We start from the raw sequence: 20,418 nt of genomic DNA, 5'->3' as shown, positions 1-20,418 counted from the left end.
CGGCCCCATGGTGCCCTGGCGGGGCCAGGAAACCAGAAGGGCGGACAGCGGTGTCTCCCGCCTGCCCTTCCTCCTTAACATCACAAGGGGTCACTCTCAGACCAGAGACCGAGGCAGAGCAGCCGTCCAAGGCAATGTCTCCAAGTTCTCAGCTGGCCCTCGCCTAAGCTGCTCTCAGACACGTACATCTAATGGGTTTCAAGTGGTTCTCACAGCTGAGGCTCGCCCTGGAAGCCACAAGAACACCTGATAGACACACGTCAGTTCATTCATCCCCTCACCAAATATTTATGCCGACTGTGCGCCAGGCCCTGGGACTAAAGACGGAAAGCTCTCTACACTCTACCCAACACAGATGAGGCCGGCGGATTGGCCGGCTTCAGATCCCAGCTCCATCACCATGAAGCCGTGTGAATTTAAGTTCCCTCCTCTCTCTGTGCCTCGGTTCCCCAAGCTGTAAAATGAGAATAACCAAATTATCGGGCTAAACTGTAGGGCTGTTATCAGGATCAAATGAGTCAGTACGTGTGAACAACGCCTACACGTAGTAGGCACTATACAAATGTGTGGTTTGAATCATGGCCCCTCAGAGTCACAGAACCCTGGATGTCACAGAAGCTTAACTCCCTCCCAAAGCTGTCGGGACGGAACAAGGAGCAGAGCCCCTAGCCCAGGGGACCCCTGCAGCCACAGGGGGCAGCTCTTCCCCTCTGTAAGTTTCTCCTCTCCCAGAGCTGAAGCTGGCTTCCCTTCCGGTCTGCAGATTCCCAAGATGCCTCCAGGCCAGCCCAGCCCAGCCCGTCCCCCGCCTGTAAAAAGTCACAGGGCAAAGCCAGGACAGCAGGACCTGGAAGAGATGGCAGGGCCCGGGCGCCCTCCACTCCCCAAGCACCGCCTGCTCTCCTACCCGCTGCTGGGGCTCTCACACCTTTCCTAACTTTTAACAACAACATCCTCCAGCTGAACTGTTAACTCCCTCACCAAGACGTGAGCCTATGGTTTCCAGTGGTGCTTATACTCAACGACTCCTGAAACCTTCACAGGAATCCTGGGCATGCGGCGGGACACACAGGACAGGGGAGCAAAGTGGGGCTCAGTCTGGCCTCTCAGCCAAGTGCCTTCACCATACCAAGCTCCACCTTGGGCCCTTTCTCCTCCAGGTTGAGCACTCGAGATCTGTCAACAGCCCCTTCTCCATCCTCGCTGTGATTCAGTTTGCCAATGTCCTTCTTAAAGCTCTATCGTCTTCTTTTTGCAGCCGGGCAACGGAGGTGCTGTAGGGGAGAGCCACACGGCCGAGGCTGCACCAGGAGTGAGGTTAGTGCGTCTGGCGCCAGCCTGCCTCTTAGTCTATCCCGGTCAACAAGACAGACATCTATCCCGGACATCAAGACGAATTCACCAGGGGATGACTCCAGCCTGCTGGGGGCTCAAGAGTTGGAAAGACAACCATCTCCCAACCATCTCCCCTACGGGACGATCACCTTTCCTTCCAGTCCCCCACTTTGGGACTACACCCAAACACCCAAACAGATCATAACCTTTCCAGGTCTCAGAGAAAGACTCTGGGCAGGGAGACTTTTTAACTTCCTCCTGAAATCTGGGCCTGGACTAAATGTGCACAGTCACCAAAAAAGGAGGCTTAAAAGAATCTTCCAGTCCAAATGATCTCAAATATACATGAAGCCTCTTGGCAAGGGACCCACCAGCCCCCGCCGTGCTCTCTCAAAGGCAGGGCAGGACGGCGGTGGGGGTGTTCCGGGCAGAGGGCAGCGTGAGCCAAGGCACAGGAGGAGGAGACAGCTGGTGGGGTTGAAGGCCTCCAGCACAGCATGACTGGAGCAACAAGTCTGAGCCAGGAAGGTAAGAGATGGAGCTGGGATAGGGCAGGTGAGCCTCCTTTTCCACTCCATTTGGGGTTTTGGTCAGATTGCACAGGGTGGGGGGCTGTGTGAAAGGCACGCTGCAGTGATGAGCCAGAACCACCCATGGTCTTCAGGTGAAAGAGATCAATGCTGGTCAACAATGGCTTTGACCCCGAGTGTCTGGCACCCCAGAGAAGCACCCTGTGTGTCCTGTTCTAGCAGAGATATTCCTTTAGGGCACTATGCTGCCCCGCCAGGGGCCACCCCCCTGCCGGGAGGCATAAAGCTACTAGAACACCACGGGCCAGAGCTTGGATGAGCAGAGAGCCAGCGCACAGGGCAACTGGCAGCAGGCAAAGCCCTAAGAGGCAGCTGAGAGCTGTGTATGTGAACCCACAGGCAGCACAGAGAGGACGGGCTCTCGGGGAGCACAGAGCACAAAGCGGGGGTTGCCCCCTCCCCAGGCTAGAGGGAACAGGACTGGTGGCAGAAAGCACGGCCAATCTACATTCGCGGCGGAGGGGTGGGTGATGTTTGTCCTCGAATACGGGCCACTTACAGTGAACAAGGGTCCTCTTCAGTGAGATCTGCTAGGTACACATTTGCAAAGTGGATGAACAGCATTCCTATGGCTTGTTTGGAAGTGTCTAAAAACCTGTACGAAATAGGATCAGCACTTGTTACCATCCTGACAGGAGGGTTATATCCAATTTGGGGAAAATGAGAAGTCTGAAACAGGAAGAAAGCCACTGGGAGCTCTCAACCTTCCCTTTACTAGTCGCCTCTTTCTGGGGCGTTGGTACTAACTCAGCCTTGGCGCCTCAGCGACCTTTCAAAACCTTCAAAACACTGCATCTGAGCTCCCTAAGAGGCCCCTGATTTAGAACACATATTTAGGGGCGCCTGGGTGGCTCAGTCGTTAAGTGTCTGTCTTCGGCTCAGGTCATGATCCCAGGGTCCTGGGATCGAGCCCCACATCGGGCTCCCTGCTCCACAGGAAGCCTGCTTCTCCCTCTCCCACTCCCCCTGCTTGTGTTCCCTCTCTCGCTGTCTCTCTCTCTGTCAAATAAATAAATAAAATCTTAAAAAAAACCCACATATTTAAACACATTAAACACACGTTTAAATTAGGTGTATTTACTTTTTCACTTTTTGTCATTTCAAAATGAAATGCTGACCACAGCTTTTGATGAAGTCGAAGGCGCCTCTATTTTAAAGAGCTCCCACTGGACGCCCCTCCGAGCTAAAGGCCGCCTGTGCAAGACTAACAAGACGCACAGATCCAGCCCCGCGGCTGAAGCCCCAGAGACTTCCAGCTGTTGCCATTTAAGCACTGTGCTACATCGGGCCAGGCAAACTTCTTCTGTAAAGGGTCAGAGGGTAAATATCTTCGGCTCGCAGCAACCCATCATCCTGCCACTGCGTGTGAAAGTGGCCACAGAGCCCGCCATTCCTCTAACAATTCAGTTATGAAAATGGACAGCAGGCCACACTGGGCCTGTGGGCTGTAGTCTGCCAACTCTTGGGCAGGAGTTTCAAAAAAGAAAAGAAACAAGGGTGCTAGTTCTGGGGACACTCTGCTGCCCTGTCCGGAGGGGGCCTTAAGTTTCTCGTCTGCCATGCACACCTGGAGACCGCTGGTGGTCTGTGGCTGAGGAACCTCGCTATTGGGGCCATCTCTCCTGGCCTCCCAGGCTGGGCATCCAGGGTTGGGCCGGGCCACTGAAGGGGGTCATGAAGGGGCACACGGGCACGGGACAGCAGGACAGGGTCTCAGGACTGAATGGACCTTAGAGATTATCCAGACCAACCCTATGACTGAAGCTTAAAAATCATTTCCTAAAATAATGGCAAAGTAGAAGTCCCCAAAGGGCAATGTGTGTCCCACAGAGTGCCCCAATTCCAGACCCTCCCCAGGTCCCCCGGCCCAAGCCAGATACCGAGATTCGAGAGAAACTGATTGGGGAAAATAAAAATAAGCCTCAACATTCACAAATAATGCACTGAAGATCAATCAAGCATATGCTCAAAATGCTGTAAAGGGCCTTTAACACACTGATTTATCTGAAGTCTTCTCTGCAGGGGGAAATGGCTGTTTTATTAGCACAGCTGCAAGCCTAAGGCAACCCAAGAGAGACCGCGTCTTGTGGACATGTTGTCCTGAAGAGCTGGCTGTCTCCCTTTTTCCGGAATTCTGTCTTTGAAGGTGGTGTCTGAAGTTCTACCACCCTTTTATGAAGGACAAACTGCCACCATGGGGTCATCCTAGGACCAGGGAAGATGAGTTTTGGGGAGAGGAGCATTCACATGGTGTATCTGACGCATCTCCAGATTTAGAGAATGTTTTGCTTACACACACAGACTACAGAACCCAAGGATTTCCCACAACCTAACAACAAGGAGACATAATTAAAGAGAATAAAGAATAAAGGCAGAGCTCAACATTATCTAGAGGAACTTCTAGAAGTCTTTCGTATTAGATGTAGTTCCTGATGATTGATTCAACTAAGGGATTCCAACACTTTATGCGATGCAGAATGGCTCCCATTGCCCCCCACCCCGCAAACCCCAAAGAATCCACAGCATTGTAGGAAGGTGTTAATATATACATACGCACCATATCCTCCATGGCCGTCTCTCGTGCTTTGGTTCTCTGAAGCGCTTGACTGGAAGAAAACACACACACTCAGCGGCTTACCACAGTGACAGCAAAGCAAAATGCATACAAGGAAGGTTATCAGCACACTCGGGGCTGACCCTCTGAGTTAAGGTCCCTGCTCTTTTAACATGTGACAATATACACTAAGGTCACAGAGGCCCTGAGCTGCTGGTCTGACCAGAACAGCCTCTTCAGCACTGGACACTTAGGAAGAACGACACCTCACAGTGTGTGGAAAACTATTTTCTTCTCCTTTGTGACGAGGTTCTCTCAGAGAGGGCCTGGAGACCACAAAGTGGAACGCAGCTACTTCCAGCTTCAGGATATGCTCCACACCCAATGACACGTCCATTCAGCCCCCTACCCACCCCGCCCAAATAGTGACTCGGCACCCACTCCAAGCCCAGCACTGAGGAGACAAAGGCAACGGCAGGTGTCCAGCAGGAGAGCAGGCCCGTAACCATCTAGTGAGGCAAGTGCCAGGGGACAGGTATGTCTGAGGCAGGGTGAGGGCACAAGGGAAGGAGGACCACCCCCCGCTGCCTGCAAGGACATGGGTCAGGACAGGCTGCACTGGGTGGGGGGGGGGGGGGGGGCAGAGCACACACAAGCTCACAGGGACAGGGACATAACATGGCAGACAAACTGAGCAGGAACCACGTGATGGAGGGTCTTGAATTCCAGGCTAAGGAGTCTGGAAGGAACCCCGTAGGGAAGGGAAAGCCGGGACAGAGTGCTAGGCAGAGTCAAAGACATGGTCGGAACTGTGTTTTAGACAAATGGCTCTGAGTCATGTAGATGGTGGGTTTCTGGGGCTGGAGAAAATGCTGGCTGAGCCCCAGTACCAGGCAGAGGGGGCACCCCGCTACAGAACAGCCAGTGGGGGTGGGGTGCTCCTTCAGCCACAGGCCGACCTCAGATGGCAGAGGACTGCCCAGACTGACACCCTCACCTCGGGTCTGCAGACGCAACCCCACGCAGACTGTCTCCACAAGTCTACCCACGAAAACAAGCCCTGGAAGAGCTGCTGCCCCTCACAAAAGCACCAAGGAAGAGATGCACCAATGCAGGCCCACAGAGGATGCCTCGTTCCTACGGGCAGGAGGCGAGAACCGACTTCTGGCAGAGTCCCGAGCTGCCAGTGAGGGTGCAGGAGGAGGAGACGGGGAGGCAGACCTTGGTGCCCAAATCGATGGACCCTGCTTCTCTAAATGCAAACAAGCCGTCTGCAGTTTGCAAAGCGAGAGCTGTCTGTATACAGAAACAAAACAGGTCTTGTGTTCAGAGACATTTCGATTGACCAAAAAGCAGGAGGAACCGTAAGGAGGTCTGTCATTCCGTTGATATATCACAGATCCAAAATATGAACAGAGTCAAAGGATCCGGAGGTGGGGCCAAGAGGTTCTGCTCGCCCAAATGGTTCTCAAAGGCAGGGGGCCTCCTCCCCACAAGTATGCACGTCTCACGGGGCACTTGGGAAGGAGACGCGGAGGAAACTGGGCCAGGACAAAACCATCTGGAGGGAAAGCCCCAGTTAGGACCAGAGCCCCGTCACGCACACTGGTGCTTCTGCCTCAGGGGAATCTGTCCCCGTCAGCATAAAATAAACACAACCTGAGGAGAACGTCCTCATTCTGAGGAGACACATGCTGAAGTACCAGAATGGCTGCAATTCACCTGCAACTGGTTTAGGGAAAAAAACTACACAATATATATTATAATTATATAAAGTAACTATATGATAAATGGTATAATACATTAGAAGTAATAAATACAATATCAGCTATTATATAATACACCTATTATTTATATTAATACGATCTATAACATAGAAAGAAAAGCAAATGTGGTGTTATGGTCCTAACCCTCAGGACCTCAGAATGTGGCTGTAGTTTGGAGACAAAGTCTTTACGGAGGTAATTAAGGTAAAATGAGGTCATATGGGTGGGTCCTAATTCAGCATGACTGGTGTCCTTATAAGAAGAGATTAGAACCCACACAGATGGACGGGCGACCATGTGAGCACCAGGTGAGAAGGTGTCATCTGCAAGCCGAGGGAGAAAGGACCTGGAAGAATCCAACCCTGCCCACACCTTGACCTGGGACTTACAGCCACCAGACCCGTGAGAAAAGAAAGTTCTGGTGTTCGAGCCACCCAGTCTGTGGTACTGAATGGCAGCCCCAGCAAACTAACACATGGGGCAATATAATAATCGGAGAACCTAGATGAAGGATATTTGAGTATTCATTAAATGACTAGTTAAACTCTTCTGTAGGTTTAACATTTTTTTTTGAAATAAAAAGTTGGGAGGAAAACATACTGTAAACAGCACGCACGAGTACAGCCATTCGGAGGTCCATCTGGCAATATCAATCAAAATTTTCAGTGCCCAGGCCCCTTTAAACTGCAAGGAACCACCAGGTGTGTGTTCTACACGCATTATTGCAACACGCGCCAAGAAGCCCAGGGCTCGGCATGGTAATACTGCCCTAACAAAACCCAGAAAGACACCAATGTCTGTCAGCGTGGGGCTGAGGATCCCTGTCACGGTATGATGCAACATTAGGCTGTCACTGGAAACAACAAGGTCATCTGCATGGACTCATGTGGAAAGGTTTCCAAATTATATTAACAAATTGCAGAATTAATATGCCTCCCATGATTCTGTTCGTATCCATTTTTTTAAAGGATTAACTATTTATATTGGTGTTATGCATGTGTTTTTTCCCTAGAAGGATACCTAACTATTAATAAGGGCGGCCTCTGATGAGAGGAATTAGGGTTCAGGGGAGTAGGCCTATATCATTCTGGTTTTAAAACATTCTTCTATATTCACATTGCTTTTATTTCAAAGAATTAAAAACAAAAAACAACCTGCGTCAGAGACCTGTGCTAAGACAGCAAAGTGGGACATGGGGGACACGGTGTGGGTCACGGGGGGCTCTGGGACAAGAAGGGAGAAGGATGTGTGCGTGTGCTGGTCCGTGCTTGAAGCGTGACCTCACACAGGAGCACCTCAGACGGGATTCAGAATGCCTTCAGGTTCTCCTAAACAGAGCAGTGTGACTCCTGCCTTCTTCCTGTCCATCTGCCATCCCCTCTCCCTAGAATATTTCAGTGTCTAAAATCTTTTTATTCTTTAATTAAAAGCAGAAGAATCATTAAAAGAGCTCCTCCAGATCTGACATGGCAGGAAAACTCAGGAAACTTTGTTCACCCACGCAGTTGTGCTGTACTGAGGGGTCTGTGCTGTGACAGGCCCCGTTCAGGGGACAAAACAGACAAAATCCTTGCCTTCCGTGCATCCTCGGGCCAGGGAGAGGGGAGAGAATACATGGAGAGTGTCAAGGCGGCGACTGCGACACGGAAGCGGGAAAGGAGAGAGGTCTGGGAAGTGGGTTTCCTGATCAGGAGGTCTGGAAGGTAAGCCAAAACCCAAGGAGAGGAGGGGAGAGTCCCAGGCATCCGCACAAGAGCCCTCAGGCGGGGGGCTGGGCCTGTGAGCAGCAGGAATGTGGGCCTGAGGTCAGATCTCCCAGGCCTCGTGGCCAGGGTGACCTGGGGGCAGCCACGGGGCAGGGGGGCTGTGGCCCACAGCTGCTGTGCGGAGAGTGGCGGGAGGGCAGCACGGTGGGAGCAGGGGGGCAGATCAGGCCACCACAGTAACCACGGTTGAGTGGGCCCCCGGCCCAGGTGGTGGCAGGAGGGGGTGAGTGACAAGAGGTGGGGGCCTGTACCTTCAGCAGTGAGCCGACAGGATTTGCTGACAAGGGGGATGTGGCTGTGCATCCGGGACGACTCCGAGGTGGGGACTGACACAGTTCCACTCATTTCTGTTTTTGTTTTGGTGGTGGTGGGGGGTGGGGAGGGGGGTGGCAAACTGGAAGGCCCGGGACACCTGTGCACAAGAAACAAGGCGCTGCCCCCGAGTCGCCCACAGACGGACACGGAGCCAGGCGCCCAGTCCCATGGAAACAAGTCTGTTCCCCGCCGGAGCCCGGCAGCTGCTCTCTGGGCGCCCTGCAGAGGGTGGCTCAGGTGCAGCTCCAAGACAGCCCACCTTTTTGCTTCTGCAGGACGCAGAGAACTCAGCCGGAGCCAGAGGCCAGAGCAAAGTGCAATCCACCCTTCCCAACGTAGCCACCACACAGCCTGAGGCAGAAGGCTGGGGCAGAGGGCACAACTCAAGTGTAGGTCAGGTCCCTGAAGGCAGGACACCACCAATCCCAGGCTCACGGCCTGAAAGAGCCCCTAGTAGGAAAGGAAGCAGAGGGGGGGATGGAGAGTGGGGCCGGGGAGGGGCTGTCGGGGTGTGCAGCACTCAGTGGTCCCTGACACCTGGCACACAGGCCCCATTCCACTCCTTGAATGACGCTGCACCACCACCTCTAGGCCGTGGTGGGCTCCGAAGCAGGTGCTCTGTGTTTATGCACGTGTCCTGAAGACGGGCACAGGGTCCCATCACTCCTGAAAAGGAGGAGTGGCCAAAAGCCAGACAGATGTGGCTTTAAGTCCTGTCTCTGCTACTATCTAGCCAATTGACTTTGTGTAAAAAGAAGGGGGGGAGGGGCGCTGCCAGGTTGGCGTCAGGATTAAACGAGAAGCAACTGGTGGAAGGGGCTAGCACAGAACACGTGCTCAGGAAAGCGACTGCACTCAGTGGTCCCTGACCTGGACCCTGCCTTCCCATTCCTCCTCTCTGTCTACTCTCCCGAGGCCCAGCACTGAGCCACCCCGTCTTGGTCTCTGAGAAGTGTGTGACCTTAAGTCTGCCATCTGCAACCTGACCTCTCCACAGGGGCCCAAATACTAGGAGGGTCCCAGGATTCCCCGACCCTGCTGTCCTCCCTGGGCTGACTCCCCCGTGCTCTGAGTGCTCCTCTCTCTCTCTCTTCTGCCTCCCCATGGTTCTGTCCTCCCTCCACAGGCTCCCCAGCTTCTATGCTGCGGGCTCTCCGACCCCCTCCCCTCCCAGCCCTCACCCCCCAGTCCTGCCCGGCCTCACCATTGCTTCATAGAACAGAAGCGTCCTCCCCTCTGGGGCTCCTTACTTTCCTCCCCCATTCAACTGTCGATCTCCCCTGCTAACTCCGTGACTGGTCTTCTAGATGTGTCCCTTGCCCCATTTCTACCACCAAACTAGTCAGAGCCTCAGGACTGCTTTCCTGTGCTAAGGAGACTGCCTCCTAACAGGCCTCCCTTCCAATTGTCCCAGCCACCCACCTGCGCTTCCTTCCACCTACACTGAGCACTAACAGTGCTGGGTACACAGCACTGGACACTACAGCCCGGGCCTTGCCCTAGCGGACTTTCCATCCAGTACTCTGCATGTCATTTCACTTGCCTTAAAACACTGCTCTCTTTTTCCTAATCTTACGCATTTCTGAATTAAAATACATCTTTTGGAAGAGATGAACATATGGAGAGTATATAAAATTCAGAATACATTCTTTTGGTTAGCATTTGGATGGTACATCCTTTTTAATTCCTTTTTTTTCAACATTATATTTAAGATGGGTCTACTGTAGGCAGCATATAGGGGAGATTTCCCCCATAAACCTGGCTCACAATTGTAGTGGGTTGAATGGTGGTCTCCAAAAAGATACGTCCAAATCCTGACCCCCCCCCACCAAATCCCTGTGGATGTGACCTTATCTGGAAAAAGGGTCTTTGCAGGTGTGATTAAGTTAAAGAACTTGAGACAAGATCATCCTGGATTAATGAGGTAGGCTCTAAATCTAATTACAAGTGTCCTCTGAGAGAGTAGAAGGCACAGGGGAAGGAGAAGTCCTTGTAAAGACAGAGGCAGAGACTGGAGTCTAGCAGCCACAAGCCAGGGAACCTGTGAAGAGGAAGAGACGGGGAAGGATTCACCGCAAACTCACTGGAGGGAGTGTGGCCCTGCCAACAGCTGGATGCTGGACTTTGGGCTTCCAGAACAGAGAGAATTTCTGTTGTGTTAAGCCAAAAGTTTGTGATTATTTGTACAGCAAATGTAAATAAAGCATTTTTCTTTTTCTTATAAAAAAAATTTTTTTTGAAGAATACAAACATACTCAGTGAAGTCTCCCGTCCATCTGCAATCCCAGGTCTTGCTTCACTTCTCAGAGCCAAGCACTGTCACCCAGATCTTGTGCAGCCTTCCAGAGACACACCAGGTGAGTCCAAAGAGGGATAGATGTCTCTTCAAAGAGAGACAGACAGTCGCATACTCTGCACGCTGTTGGACCCTCGCTGCTCTCACTGAACGCCCCCCTCCCCGGATTGCCAGCAGGACGTACTAACCGGGCCATGCGGGTGCCTAGGCGCCCGCGGGGCTCGCCATCACCCGCCAACTCTGTCACGCGTGCTCTTGGCTCACAGCCTCCCTGGACGGTACAAAGCACAGTGCTCACTCCTCTAGAACCTCTAGAAGTCCTGCGCTGTTCGTGCCGCACGACAGGAAGGCAGTGATGGCTTATCCGATTCCACCTGTCTGTCCCACACCAGCAGCCGTGTCTCTGACGGCTCACATAAAGCTGTGGCTCGGTTTTGCACACGCCTCTCCGAGTCAGAATCTACAGGATGGGGGCCAGGCACCCCACTTCACGCTCCCTTTCAGAGCCTCGCCTGCTGGCGCTCCCACTTGCTGTGTGACAGAAGACAGCTCAGTTTTACATACAGCCATTTCCTTCCATGTCACAAGGAGGAAGACATATGAGGTGGTGTTAAAAAATCATGGTGGGGGGGTGGACGGGGGTGGCCGGCTGGCTTAGTCGGTGGAGCGTGAGACTCCTGATCTTGGGGGCTGTGAGTTCGAGCCCCATGCTGGATTGCTTAAAAATACAATCTTTAAAAAAAAAAAAAAAAAAAAACCCACAGGAGTTGGAAAGGGAACACTTACCATGCAGTCCTATTTAGAAACTGAGTCATAAAAAAGCACAACTGTTTGGAGATTAAACCACACAATTTAAGAGAGCTGTTTGGTCCATGCCAGGCACAGTGTGAGAGAAGGGAGTCCAACCTCCTCAGTGTAAAGAGTGGAGACAATGGAGACAATGGTGGGGAAGGGGTGATCTGTGCGGGGTCACCAGGTAGTCAGTAGTGGGCCTGGGATGAAATCAAGCCATCTGAGCCAGCCTCTTCCTCCAACTGGCCCTGGCAGAGACTGCAAGCCACACTCTGCCGGTTCTATAAGCCCAGGGCCCCGGTGCTCAGAAAGGATAGAAACGGTCCGGGGGAAGGGGGCGCTGAGCAAATCCACCTTCACTGATAGAACCAGCAATCAAGGAAAATGCTCCTGCACTTTCCCTGAATTATAAACAGTCAAGCCCCATCCCAAACCTCCTCAGTACCCGCTAGTGGCAGGAAAAGCCCAGAAGTACCAGTTTCTTTAGGGCAGGAAAAGGTCCCAGAAAGCCACTGAGGTAGACTGCTGGTTGCCTCCCCCAAACCCACCCACCCCCTTTCTTCCTTCCTAAGGACTTAGTGGCACAGCTGACAGACCACATCCCCAGATGCCCTTGAAGCTGGAGGTGACCACGGGACTAAGTTCTAGCCGAAGACAGTGTGAAGCCCAGGGTGGACCCCTTTTCAAGGAGAAATGAAGGGCCTGGTGATTCCTATGGCAAGGAACTAAAGGCAGTCAAGCTGGTGTTAGCTTGAAATCTAGTCCCTGCTTTATCAAAAATGTTATTATTTTAAGCAAGTCACTTTTCTGGGTCTAAGTTTCCTCAACTGTCTACTTAAGAGGGTCACTGTGGGGAGCAAAGCATCTGCGGCTGTGGCCACCAGGTTCTTTACAGGATCATTTCTAACCTTTATGACAACCCTGAAAGGTAAGGCCAAAGGGTTTGCCTTGAGGCCAAAAATAGCCTAAGATCTGCATCCATGTCTCTCTGACTGCAAAGCTCACGTTTCCCCTGCTGTCCTGAGGAAGCCTAGTCCAAAGGCAACGGAGGTTCTGGTATGGGTGTGCCCTAAGGGCAGAAGTTCAGGGCCTCCTGACTCCAGTCTTCTTCCCCTTAAGCCCTCCCGCACATGAGCTGGAATGAACTGAGCATGACGCCCCTCGGTCAAGCCTTTCAGTGCGTGCCCCACCTCCCCTTCCTCAGGGAGCACAATTCAGGCTTTCTGGCTTGGCAAACTGCGCCCTCCCCATGGCCTGGTACCTTCCGTCTCGGTCCTGTCACTCACATGGTCACTTTGGCTTGGTAGGGCCCCCATGTTTAACTCTCAGGCATCCTACCAGATTCAGTTCAGGCAGCTCGAAGACTTGCCTCCTTTGCAGTAGAGTTAAGCATCCCTCCGTCTGGCTCCCCAAAGTCTCCTACGCATCCTACTCTGCATACCTCTGGATTGATATTTCACATGCAATATTGAGGATTTGTCTGTCTCTCCCGCCAGTTAAGGAAGCAGACAGAGACCCTGTCTTATTCATGGCCCTGTACCTGAAGGAAGCAGGCACTTAACCACTGACCGGAACAAAGGGAGCAGAACACACTGGAAGAACACTTGAGTCAGAGGAGGCAACAGCTTAGTGCATGGAGTGCAACCTTTGGTCCCAAACCTCGCAGCAACACTTACTGTGGGGACAGGGGAAGCTGTTTAACCTCTCTGGGCCTTACTCTGCCCCTCTGGAAAATGGAAGGATTATAGCAGCCGCCTCCTACGAGTCTTAATGAGACAACATATTAGAGTACTTAGCAAGGAGTGTGGAGTGGCAGAGAGCAAGAGCACACAGCTGAGTCTAACCTGTGCAGCCCTCTAGTCTTTCCCTTTCCTTTTATGTTACAAATCACTGTAACCAGTTTGGAAACCAAAGAAAAGTTATCTAACATGTAACCATCCAAGTACAACCAAGCCCACTGGTTGTCACAGCACCTTTGTTCTGGTTCCAAAGCTCCTCCTGGCTTGCGCCTCCCATGTGGGACCTGAAGAAGCTGGGCCAGGCTGTGCTCTGTTCCCCGGTCGTTAGCCTCCGTCAGCTCTCACCAACAGTTGGTCACTCAGAGAATTCCCCAAATGCGGGGGCTCCACCTCCAGGGCAGGATGCACGGGCGAAATGCCGAAGGACCGGCAGGACAGGTGCCCACGACCACTGGCTGGACACGGCTGGTTCCTGCTCTGCCTCGCACTGTTCTCGGCTGATTAGAGGAGACCCACTGTGAAATCAAGTCCGGGCGCGCATTTCTTCCTTAATCACTCGCAGTCAGGAAAAGACTAGAACCGATGTGGCACTGATTCAAGAAATACCATGACACAAGACACCTCTCCCCAGACAGCGATCCAGGAGGAGGAGCAGGTCGGAGCTGCTGCCCATGTGGGCAGGCTGACGGGCACCCCAGGATTCAGCACCTTTCGGCTCTGCTGCCCACTCTGGGCGTCCTGGCCTTTGTGCCAGTCCCTCGCTTGGGCCTGTCCACCAGGACGGAGTGCTGCAGGCCCTGGGCCTTTCTCAGTCCCCAAGCCACCTGCCCAACCTGCCTGCCCTGCACCCTGATCCCTTCCGCTGTTACGCGGGGAAGCAAATCAATAAACTACCACCATCCCCTGTCAGACAGGACAGAGCCCCTGGTGGTTTCACACACTCAAAATCAAGACATCTTGTTATTTTTTTAAATGGTAGATATATTTTTAAAAGTTTTTATTTAAATTCCAGTTAACAGAATGTAATACTAGTTTCAGGTGTACAACGTAGTGATTCAGCACTTCCATACATCACCTGATGCTCATCATGACAAGTGGCCCTTCTTCATCCCCATCCCCTATTTGACCCATCCCCCCACCTACCTCCCCTCTGGTAACCACCAGCTGGTTCTCTGTAGTTGAGTCTATTTCTTGGTCTCTTTTTCCCCTTTGCTTGTTTGTTTCTTAAATTCCACATATGAGTGAAATCATATGGTATTTGTCTTTCTCTGACTGACTTGCTTAGAATAATATTCTCTGGCTCCATCCATGTTGTTGCAAATGGCAAGATTTCATTAATTTCTATGGCTGAATAATATTCCAGTGTGTGTGTGTGTGTGTGTGTGTGTGTGTACCACTTCTTTATCCATTCATCAATCAATGGACACTTGGGCTGTTTCCATAATTTGGCTATTGTAGATAATGCTGCTATAAACGCTGGGGTGCATGTATCCCTTTGAATTAGTATTTTTGTATTCTTTGGGTAAATACCTAGAAGTGGGATTGCTGGAACATACGGTAGCTCTACTTTTAACTTTCTGAGGAACCTCCATACTGTTCTCCAGAGTGGCTGCACCAGTCTGCATTCCCACCAACAGTGCACGAGGGCTCCCTTCTCTCCACATCCTCACCAACACCTGTTGTTTCTAAAATCAAAACATTTTAATGGTGGAATTTCAGCGCCAAAAAAGGTTGATGGAAAAGCTATCTCTGAAGAGAGACCTTTCTAGTGACCCTCAAAAATCACACCCCATGGGCCAATACCATTGCCCTTTTGATCACAGGGCTGACATTCACCCTGGACAGAGAGAAGGCTGAGTCAGCTGCGTCCAGTCAGAGAGCAGAGAGCAGGCTGCATTTGCTCACTACGCTCAGCAAGCGCCTCGTCTGAGGAGAAAGAACTGTGAGAGCCCCTAGGGAACTGCAGAAGCCCCCGGCAGGAGCCAGCGTGAGCCCGCCTGGGACTGTGGCGTTCCCGCGTGACGCCAGCCCCACCTCCGAGCCTTTTCCTGGGGCCAAGCCTGCAGAGGCCACCTGCAACGGCTCTTGCCACAAAGCGTCCCGCTCAGAGTCACACTGTTTTATGTAGTAAGACACAACTATCCGTTCATTTATTCGTCCATCTGTCCCTCCATCCTCCACACGGCTGCTGGTGGAGGTCTCAAAATGTCAATAAAATTATATCACCCGCCGCTCCACTTAAAACTCCAAGACACGTAAGTGTGTCAAAAGTCACACCTTATACTGTAGACGTGTGCATTTTACTTTATGTAAATGATACCTCCATAAGAATTTTAAAAACAACAAAACGAACCCAAAACCCTCCCATGCTTTTCCACAGCAGCTAGAATAAAATGCAGGCTCCTTCTCGTGGCCAAGGGACCATATGACATAGGGCTCTGTCCGCTTCTCCGGCCTCATCCCCTCCTTCCCTCCCGCCACATGGGCCTTCTCTCTACACACCAAGCTCCATCCTGCCTTAGCACCCTGGCTCACACGGCACTTCCTGTCTGGACACTCTCCTCCTTTCTATTCTTGTCGCAGCTCCCAGCTCACCTCCTTGGAGGCCTCTCCGGATCCCCGCACTCCCAGCTGTGTACATCCTGCCCTGCTTCCATCCTTCACTCGCATTTCCCACTTCTGTTTTCTTCTCCACAATTACCCCTCTCGTCTCAGAAAATTTTTTTAAGATTTGAGAGTGAGCGTGTGCACACACACATACACACACATACCAGTGGGGGGGTGAGGGGCAGGGGGAGAGGGAGAAGCAGACTCCCCGCTGAGCAGGGAGCCCAGTGAGGGACTCGGGACTCGATCCCAGGACCCTGAGATCATGCCCTCAGCCGAAGGCAGACACTTAACCCACTGAGCCACCCAGGCGCCCCTCACCTCAGAAATTCTTATGTGCTTCCTTGACTACTGTTTTCTCCCCCTAGAAACTAAGCTCTGCAAGACCAGGAACTTTGGTTCTGTTTATCCCCATACTCCTGGCATCGAGAGGGTGCCTGGCTCTTAAAGGGTAGCTAAACAATATTTGTTGAACAAAGGAATTCATTCAGCCTGTCACTTAAGACATATTTATTGAGTACTGTCCAGGATTTATTTTTAATTCAGTAAGGTCCGTGAATTTGCACAAAGGGTTCTCCCAGAAGCTTAGCTTGCAAGCCCTTCGTCCTGCAACAGGACAAAATTGCTTAGCCCTTTGGTTTTGGACAAAGTAATCTGCCAGCAAGAATGCCAAAGGACAGCCACCCAAAACCTCTCTTCCTCCTCACTGGCCACAGGGCAGGGAGAACCGGCCAAAGTCTCCCTCACCACATTTGGCCTTAGAAAGAAAGAACCGGACAATCTGGGTTTGTGAACAGCTGAAGTGCTCATGAACAGTTTTTGGTAAGGACCAGATGAAGCCGAGGTGCACAGTGAGCCAGCTTTAATCCTCCTACATGGACGTTCTGCCAAGGGCTGAGAAAGAAATGAGAAAAAAACCTCACCTGTCTAGCAAATAATATGCTTAGCTCTCTAAACATGGGGCCTCCTTAGGACGGCAGCTTCCCCTGGGAGCAGGGCAGCTGTGCCATCTCCCGACGATGGTGACCTCAGCAGGGCCGAGGGGGCACTGTCACCGTGCAGGCGCTCCACGGGGCTCTGTTCGATGGAAAGACACATGAATGGCTGATAAACACCCAAGAAAATAGGCAAGCTCAATAAGGTGGGTTTTAAAAATGCAAATCAATAATTACTCTCTGCCAGGTTAGCCAAGATGAAAACACTGGGGGAGGATATTAGGAAACAGGGGCTCTGAAGTTGCTGGCGGACAAGTAAATGGGGATGTGTGGGGGAGTAGATTTGTGCTTTTGTCCCTGGAGCCCCCAGTTGAGAGGGGACGTCTGGTTGGTGTCCAGGTAGCCACGGTGAACGGAGACCTCTGGGAGCCGGGGACACGCTGGAGGGGGGACGAACGAGGCCTCCAGCACGCAGAGTCTGAAGGACAGGAGGAGCAGGAGAGCTGCAAATATTCCTAAAGAAGGAGGGCTTGTCAGTGTAACTTCTTCCTCCACACTGACGGAGGCGCCACGCGTAAACGGGCCGTCCTAGGACAGTGTCCCTGGGCCGCTGGGGAGCCTCCAGGTCTGGGGAACTCTGAGACACACCGCACCTGTTCCCGCCCTGTGTCACCCCTGCGCTGCTGACCAGAACTCCCTGGCCATAAATTTTGGAATTTCATTTGACCTCACAGAGGATGGAGATGGGTGCGGTTTTTTTACCTATCGACCCACAGATGACTTGGAAAGTTGCAGTGGGTATTTTCAGAATATCTATTATGATTTTAACTATTTATACACCACGACCCAGAAACTCTACTCCTAGGATTTTCTTCTTTAATTGCACTCACACAAATGCCCAAAAATCTGTATAAAAGGGTGTACTGCAGCATTGCTATGAGCGTAGAGGATTTAGAAACCACCTAAATGTCCATCAATGCGGGAAGGGGGTAAATGTAAATTATCATCCAGTGGAAGTCACCATTAAAAAGTGAGGCAGAGAGGGTACCCTCGCAATGGGTGGATTTTATGGCATGTACCTTACACCTCAACAAAGCTGTTTAAAAAGTGAGGTGAAGGGCGCCTGGGTGGCTCAGTCGTTAAGCGTCTGCCTTCGGCTCAGGTCATGATCCCAGGGTCCTGGGATCGAGTCCCACATCCGGCTCCCTGCTCGGCAGGAAGCCTGCTTCTCCCTCTCCCACTCCCCCTGCTTGTGTTCCTGCTCTCGCTATCTCTCTCTCTGTCAAATAAATAAATAAAATCTTTAAAAAAAAAAAATAAATAAATAAAAAATAAAAAAAAAAAATAAAAAGTGAGGTGAATCTATCCGCATTGATACGGAAAAATGCCCACTTTAAATGGGGAAAAAAGCAAGTCACCAAAACAAACCTACTTTGATTTTTTTTAATGATACATACAAACAGAAATTTCAAGGCACACACATTAACTGTTACCTATGGTTAGCTCTCTAGAGGATGGAATTATAGGGAACTTTCACTTTCTATGCTATGTATTTCCATAAAGTTTTAGTTGTTTACAAAGAGCATGCATTACTTTTGTAGTTAAAAAAAGGTCTTAAAAATGGTTACTTGGGGGGAAAAAAACTTCTGATGCTAAAAACAATAATTTAAAAAATGACAAAATTACAATTTTGCACATTAGGTAATTAAAAGCCTTCCTAAAACCTAACTCATTAGCAATCTCCTCCTGAGAGAAAAGCTTCCAGCAGGCAGAACTCACTGGAGACAGAAAGCACCTCCACCTCTGCAACCTCATGGCTAATCAAACAGAACAGGACACGGCCCCAGAGCCCTGCATCTCTCAGAGGTAACACATGCAGCCCCTGGCCCAGCCCCACCTCGCAGGGTGACCCATAGCTCAGGCAGCCAGAAGCTTGTCCGGGCACTGCTTCCTCTGGTTAGAGGAGACACCCGCCAGCCCCGTCGTGCAGTGATGAGCTCCACATTGCAAGATGGATTTTCATCCTTGTGACCCAAGGCTCTGAAGTGATTCCAGCTGCTTAGGGTGATCCAAACTCAGCAGAGAACAGAACATATAATGGGTACAGGGAAGGCTCCTCTTGACATGGTTTTTAAACCTGGAACCTGGAAGGAAAGGGTACAGATCCAGCCACATATCCACCCATCAAGAGTTAAACATAGAAGCCAAAGGACTGAACACAAAGTTGCTGACTCACTTAACTGGGTCATTCAACTCCGAGAATTTCACTAGGAGAAAAACCCCAATGTACTACGTTTCATTCAGAAAGATGACCGCACTCGCCCTCTGACCTCCTACAGGCCATATCCTTTAAGTGCCATTCCCAGACAGTGGTGAAGGGGCCACCCAGCCACCCACCTCGCTCAGCTGGCAGCCCTTGTGAACACTCTGGGTCCCCAAATGTACCTTGAAGAAAAACAGCCTTGTCTACTACCCACACCCAAAACGCATAACTTATTCAATGGAGTTCCTAGGAGGATGTCTGAGAAAAACCTGATCAGATAAGCCTTCACCGGCGTGCGGAATACTGAAGGCTCTGGGCACTGGACATTAATTGACCCAGCCGCTCGTCATGCCCAGCCTAAGAGGCAGAAGGTACCATCCCAACTTTCGGATGAAGAAACTGAATCTCAATGCAGGTGAGGAATTTTCCAAAGTCCAGGACCAGAACCCAGGCCCCACTGCTGATCTTCAACAGCCCCCTCCCCATTAAACAGGTTCCAACATCGGTCTCACTGAGCTTGGCCTTTTGGTACAAAAACGTAAAGCTTGTGAAATGCAAAACTCTACATGCAATCCAGACAGCACTATCAAAAGTCAAAAACAACCTCCCAAGGAGAATTAGCTCAGAAAATTTATATACAGATGGACAGACAATTCAAGAACTTTACCCTACACTGAAGGTAGCTAGCGGTGTGTATGTCTACAAAGCATGCGTGCTCCAAAATTCCAAGGCTGGGGGTAAGAAGTCAAGTGTTAACTCAGGTTAATCTTGGGAAGGTTTGGCTGTCAAAGTTCATCAGGACAGGGAAGAGGCCACACTGGCTGAGGCCATCCCAGATCTCCTTTGTCAAGCCCTGCCTCAGGCTGCTGCTGCCACCACTTGGCCTCCCTCAGTACAGATCTGGCTCTTGCGCAACCCTGCTCCTCAGCCCAGCCCAAGCAGTGGGCAGGAGGAAAGCCCTGCATCTCTCAAGAGTGTGCAACCCCCCCGCCCCATCACCATATTCCTCCGCCACCTCCCACCAGCCACTGCTCCATGTTCTGTGCTCCTGGGCTGTCACGGCTAAGTAGCACAGCTGGGAAGGTGGGTTCACAGGAGAGAAGAGTTCCCTTTCTCATGCCACAGTCTGGAACAAATCCCCTGGGCAAACCAATGAGCTTCTCTAAGTGTGTCTGGGTGGTGTGGGGAGGAGGCAAAGAAACAGCAGCAGGAGACTGGGCAGTGGTGGGGAAAGAACGAAGGCCCGGGAGGCAGGACACTGGGTTCAACGCCTGACCCAAGACTGGCTGCGAATCCCTCCAGGATTCTTGTCTTGTCTTGTCCAGGAGTCTTGCATTAAGTTACCTGTATTTTTCCAATTCTATTAACAGACAGTAGGGTGTGCACTGTTCTACCTCCTCAGGATCACCTGCTATGGAGGTCAGTGAGCCAAGGTGGGCCTCGGCGAGCTTACATCTAGT

General features: G+C 51.4%; 1 protein-coding gene across 2 annotated transcripts in view; it reads right to left on the bottom strand.

The window, feature by feature from the left end:
* The window catches only part of STIMATE (STIM activating enhancer), a 51,684-nt gene that overhangs the window by 13,179 nt on the left and 18,087 nt on the right, over window positions 1–20,418 (bottom strand). For both annotated transcript variants that reach the window (XR_004920572.2, XM_036102586.2), the window contains exons 2-3: window positions 4,483–4,531; window positions 2,425–2,520 (exon numbers count right to left, since the gene is read on the bottom strand). Coding sequence is in view for 1 of the 2 variants with exons in the window: in XM_036102586.2 (XP_035958479.1) it covers window positions 2,425–2,520; window positions 4,483–4,531 (145 nt within the window). In the remaining variant the exon portion in view is untranslated. The remainder of the gene's footprint in view (window positions 1–2,424; window positions 2,521–4,482; window positions 4,532–20,418) is intronic.

This window comes from Halichoerus grypus, chromosome 1 (assembly GCF_964656455.1).
Source record: "Halichoerus grypus chromosome 1, mHalGry1.hap1.1, whole genome shotgun sequence".
NCBI classification, from domain to species: Eukaryota; Metazoa; Chordata; class Mammalia; order Carnivora; family Phocidae; genus Halichoerus; species Halichoerus grypus.
The sequence above is the reverse complement of the archived record's forward strand: the minus strand, read 5'-3'. Positions and strand labels throughout refer to the sequence as shown.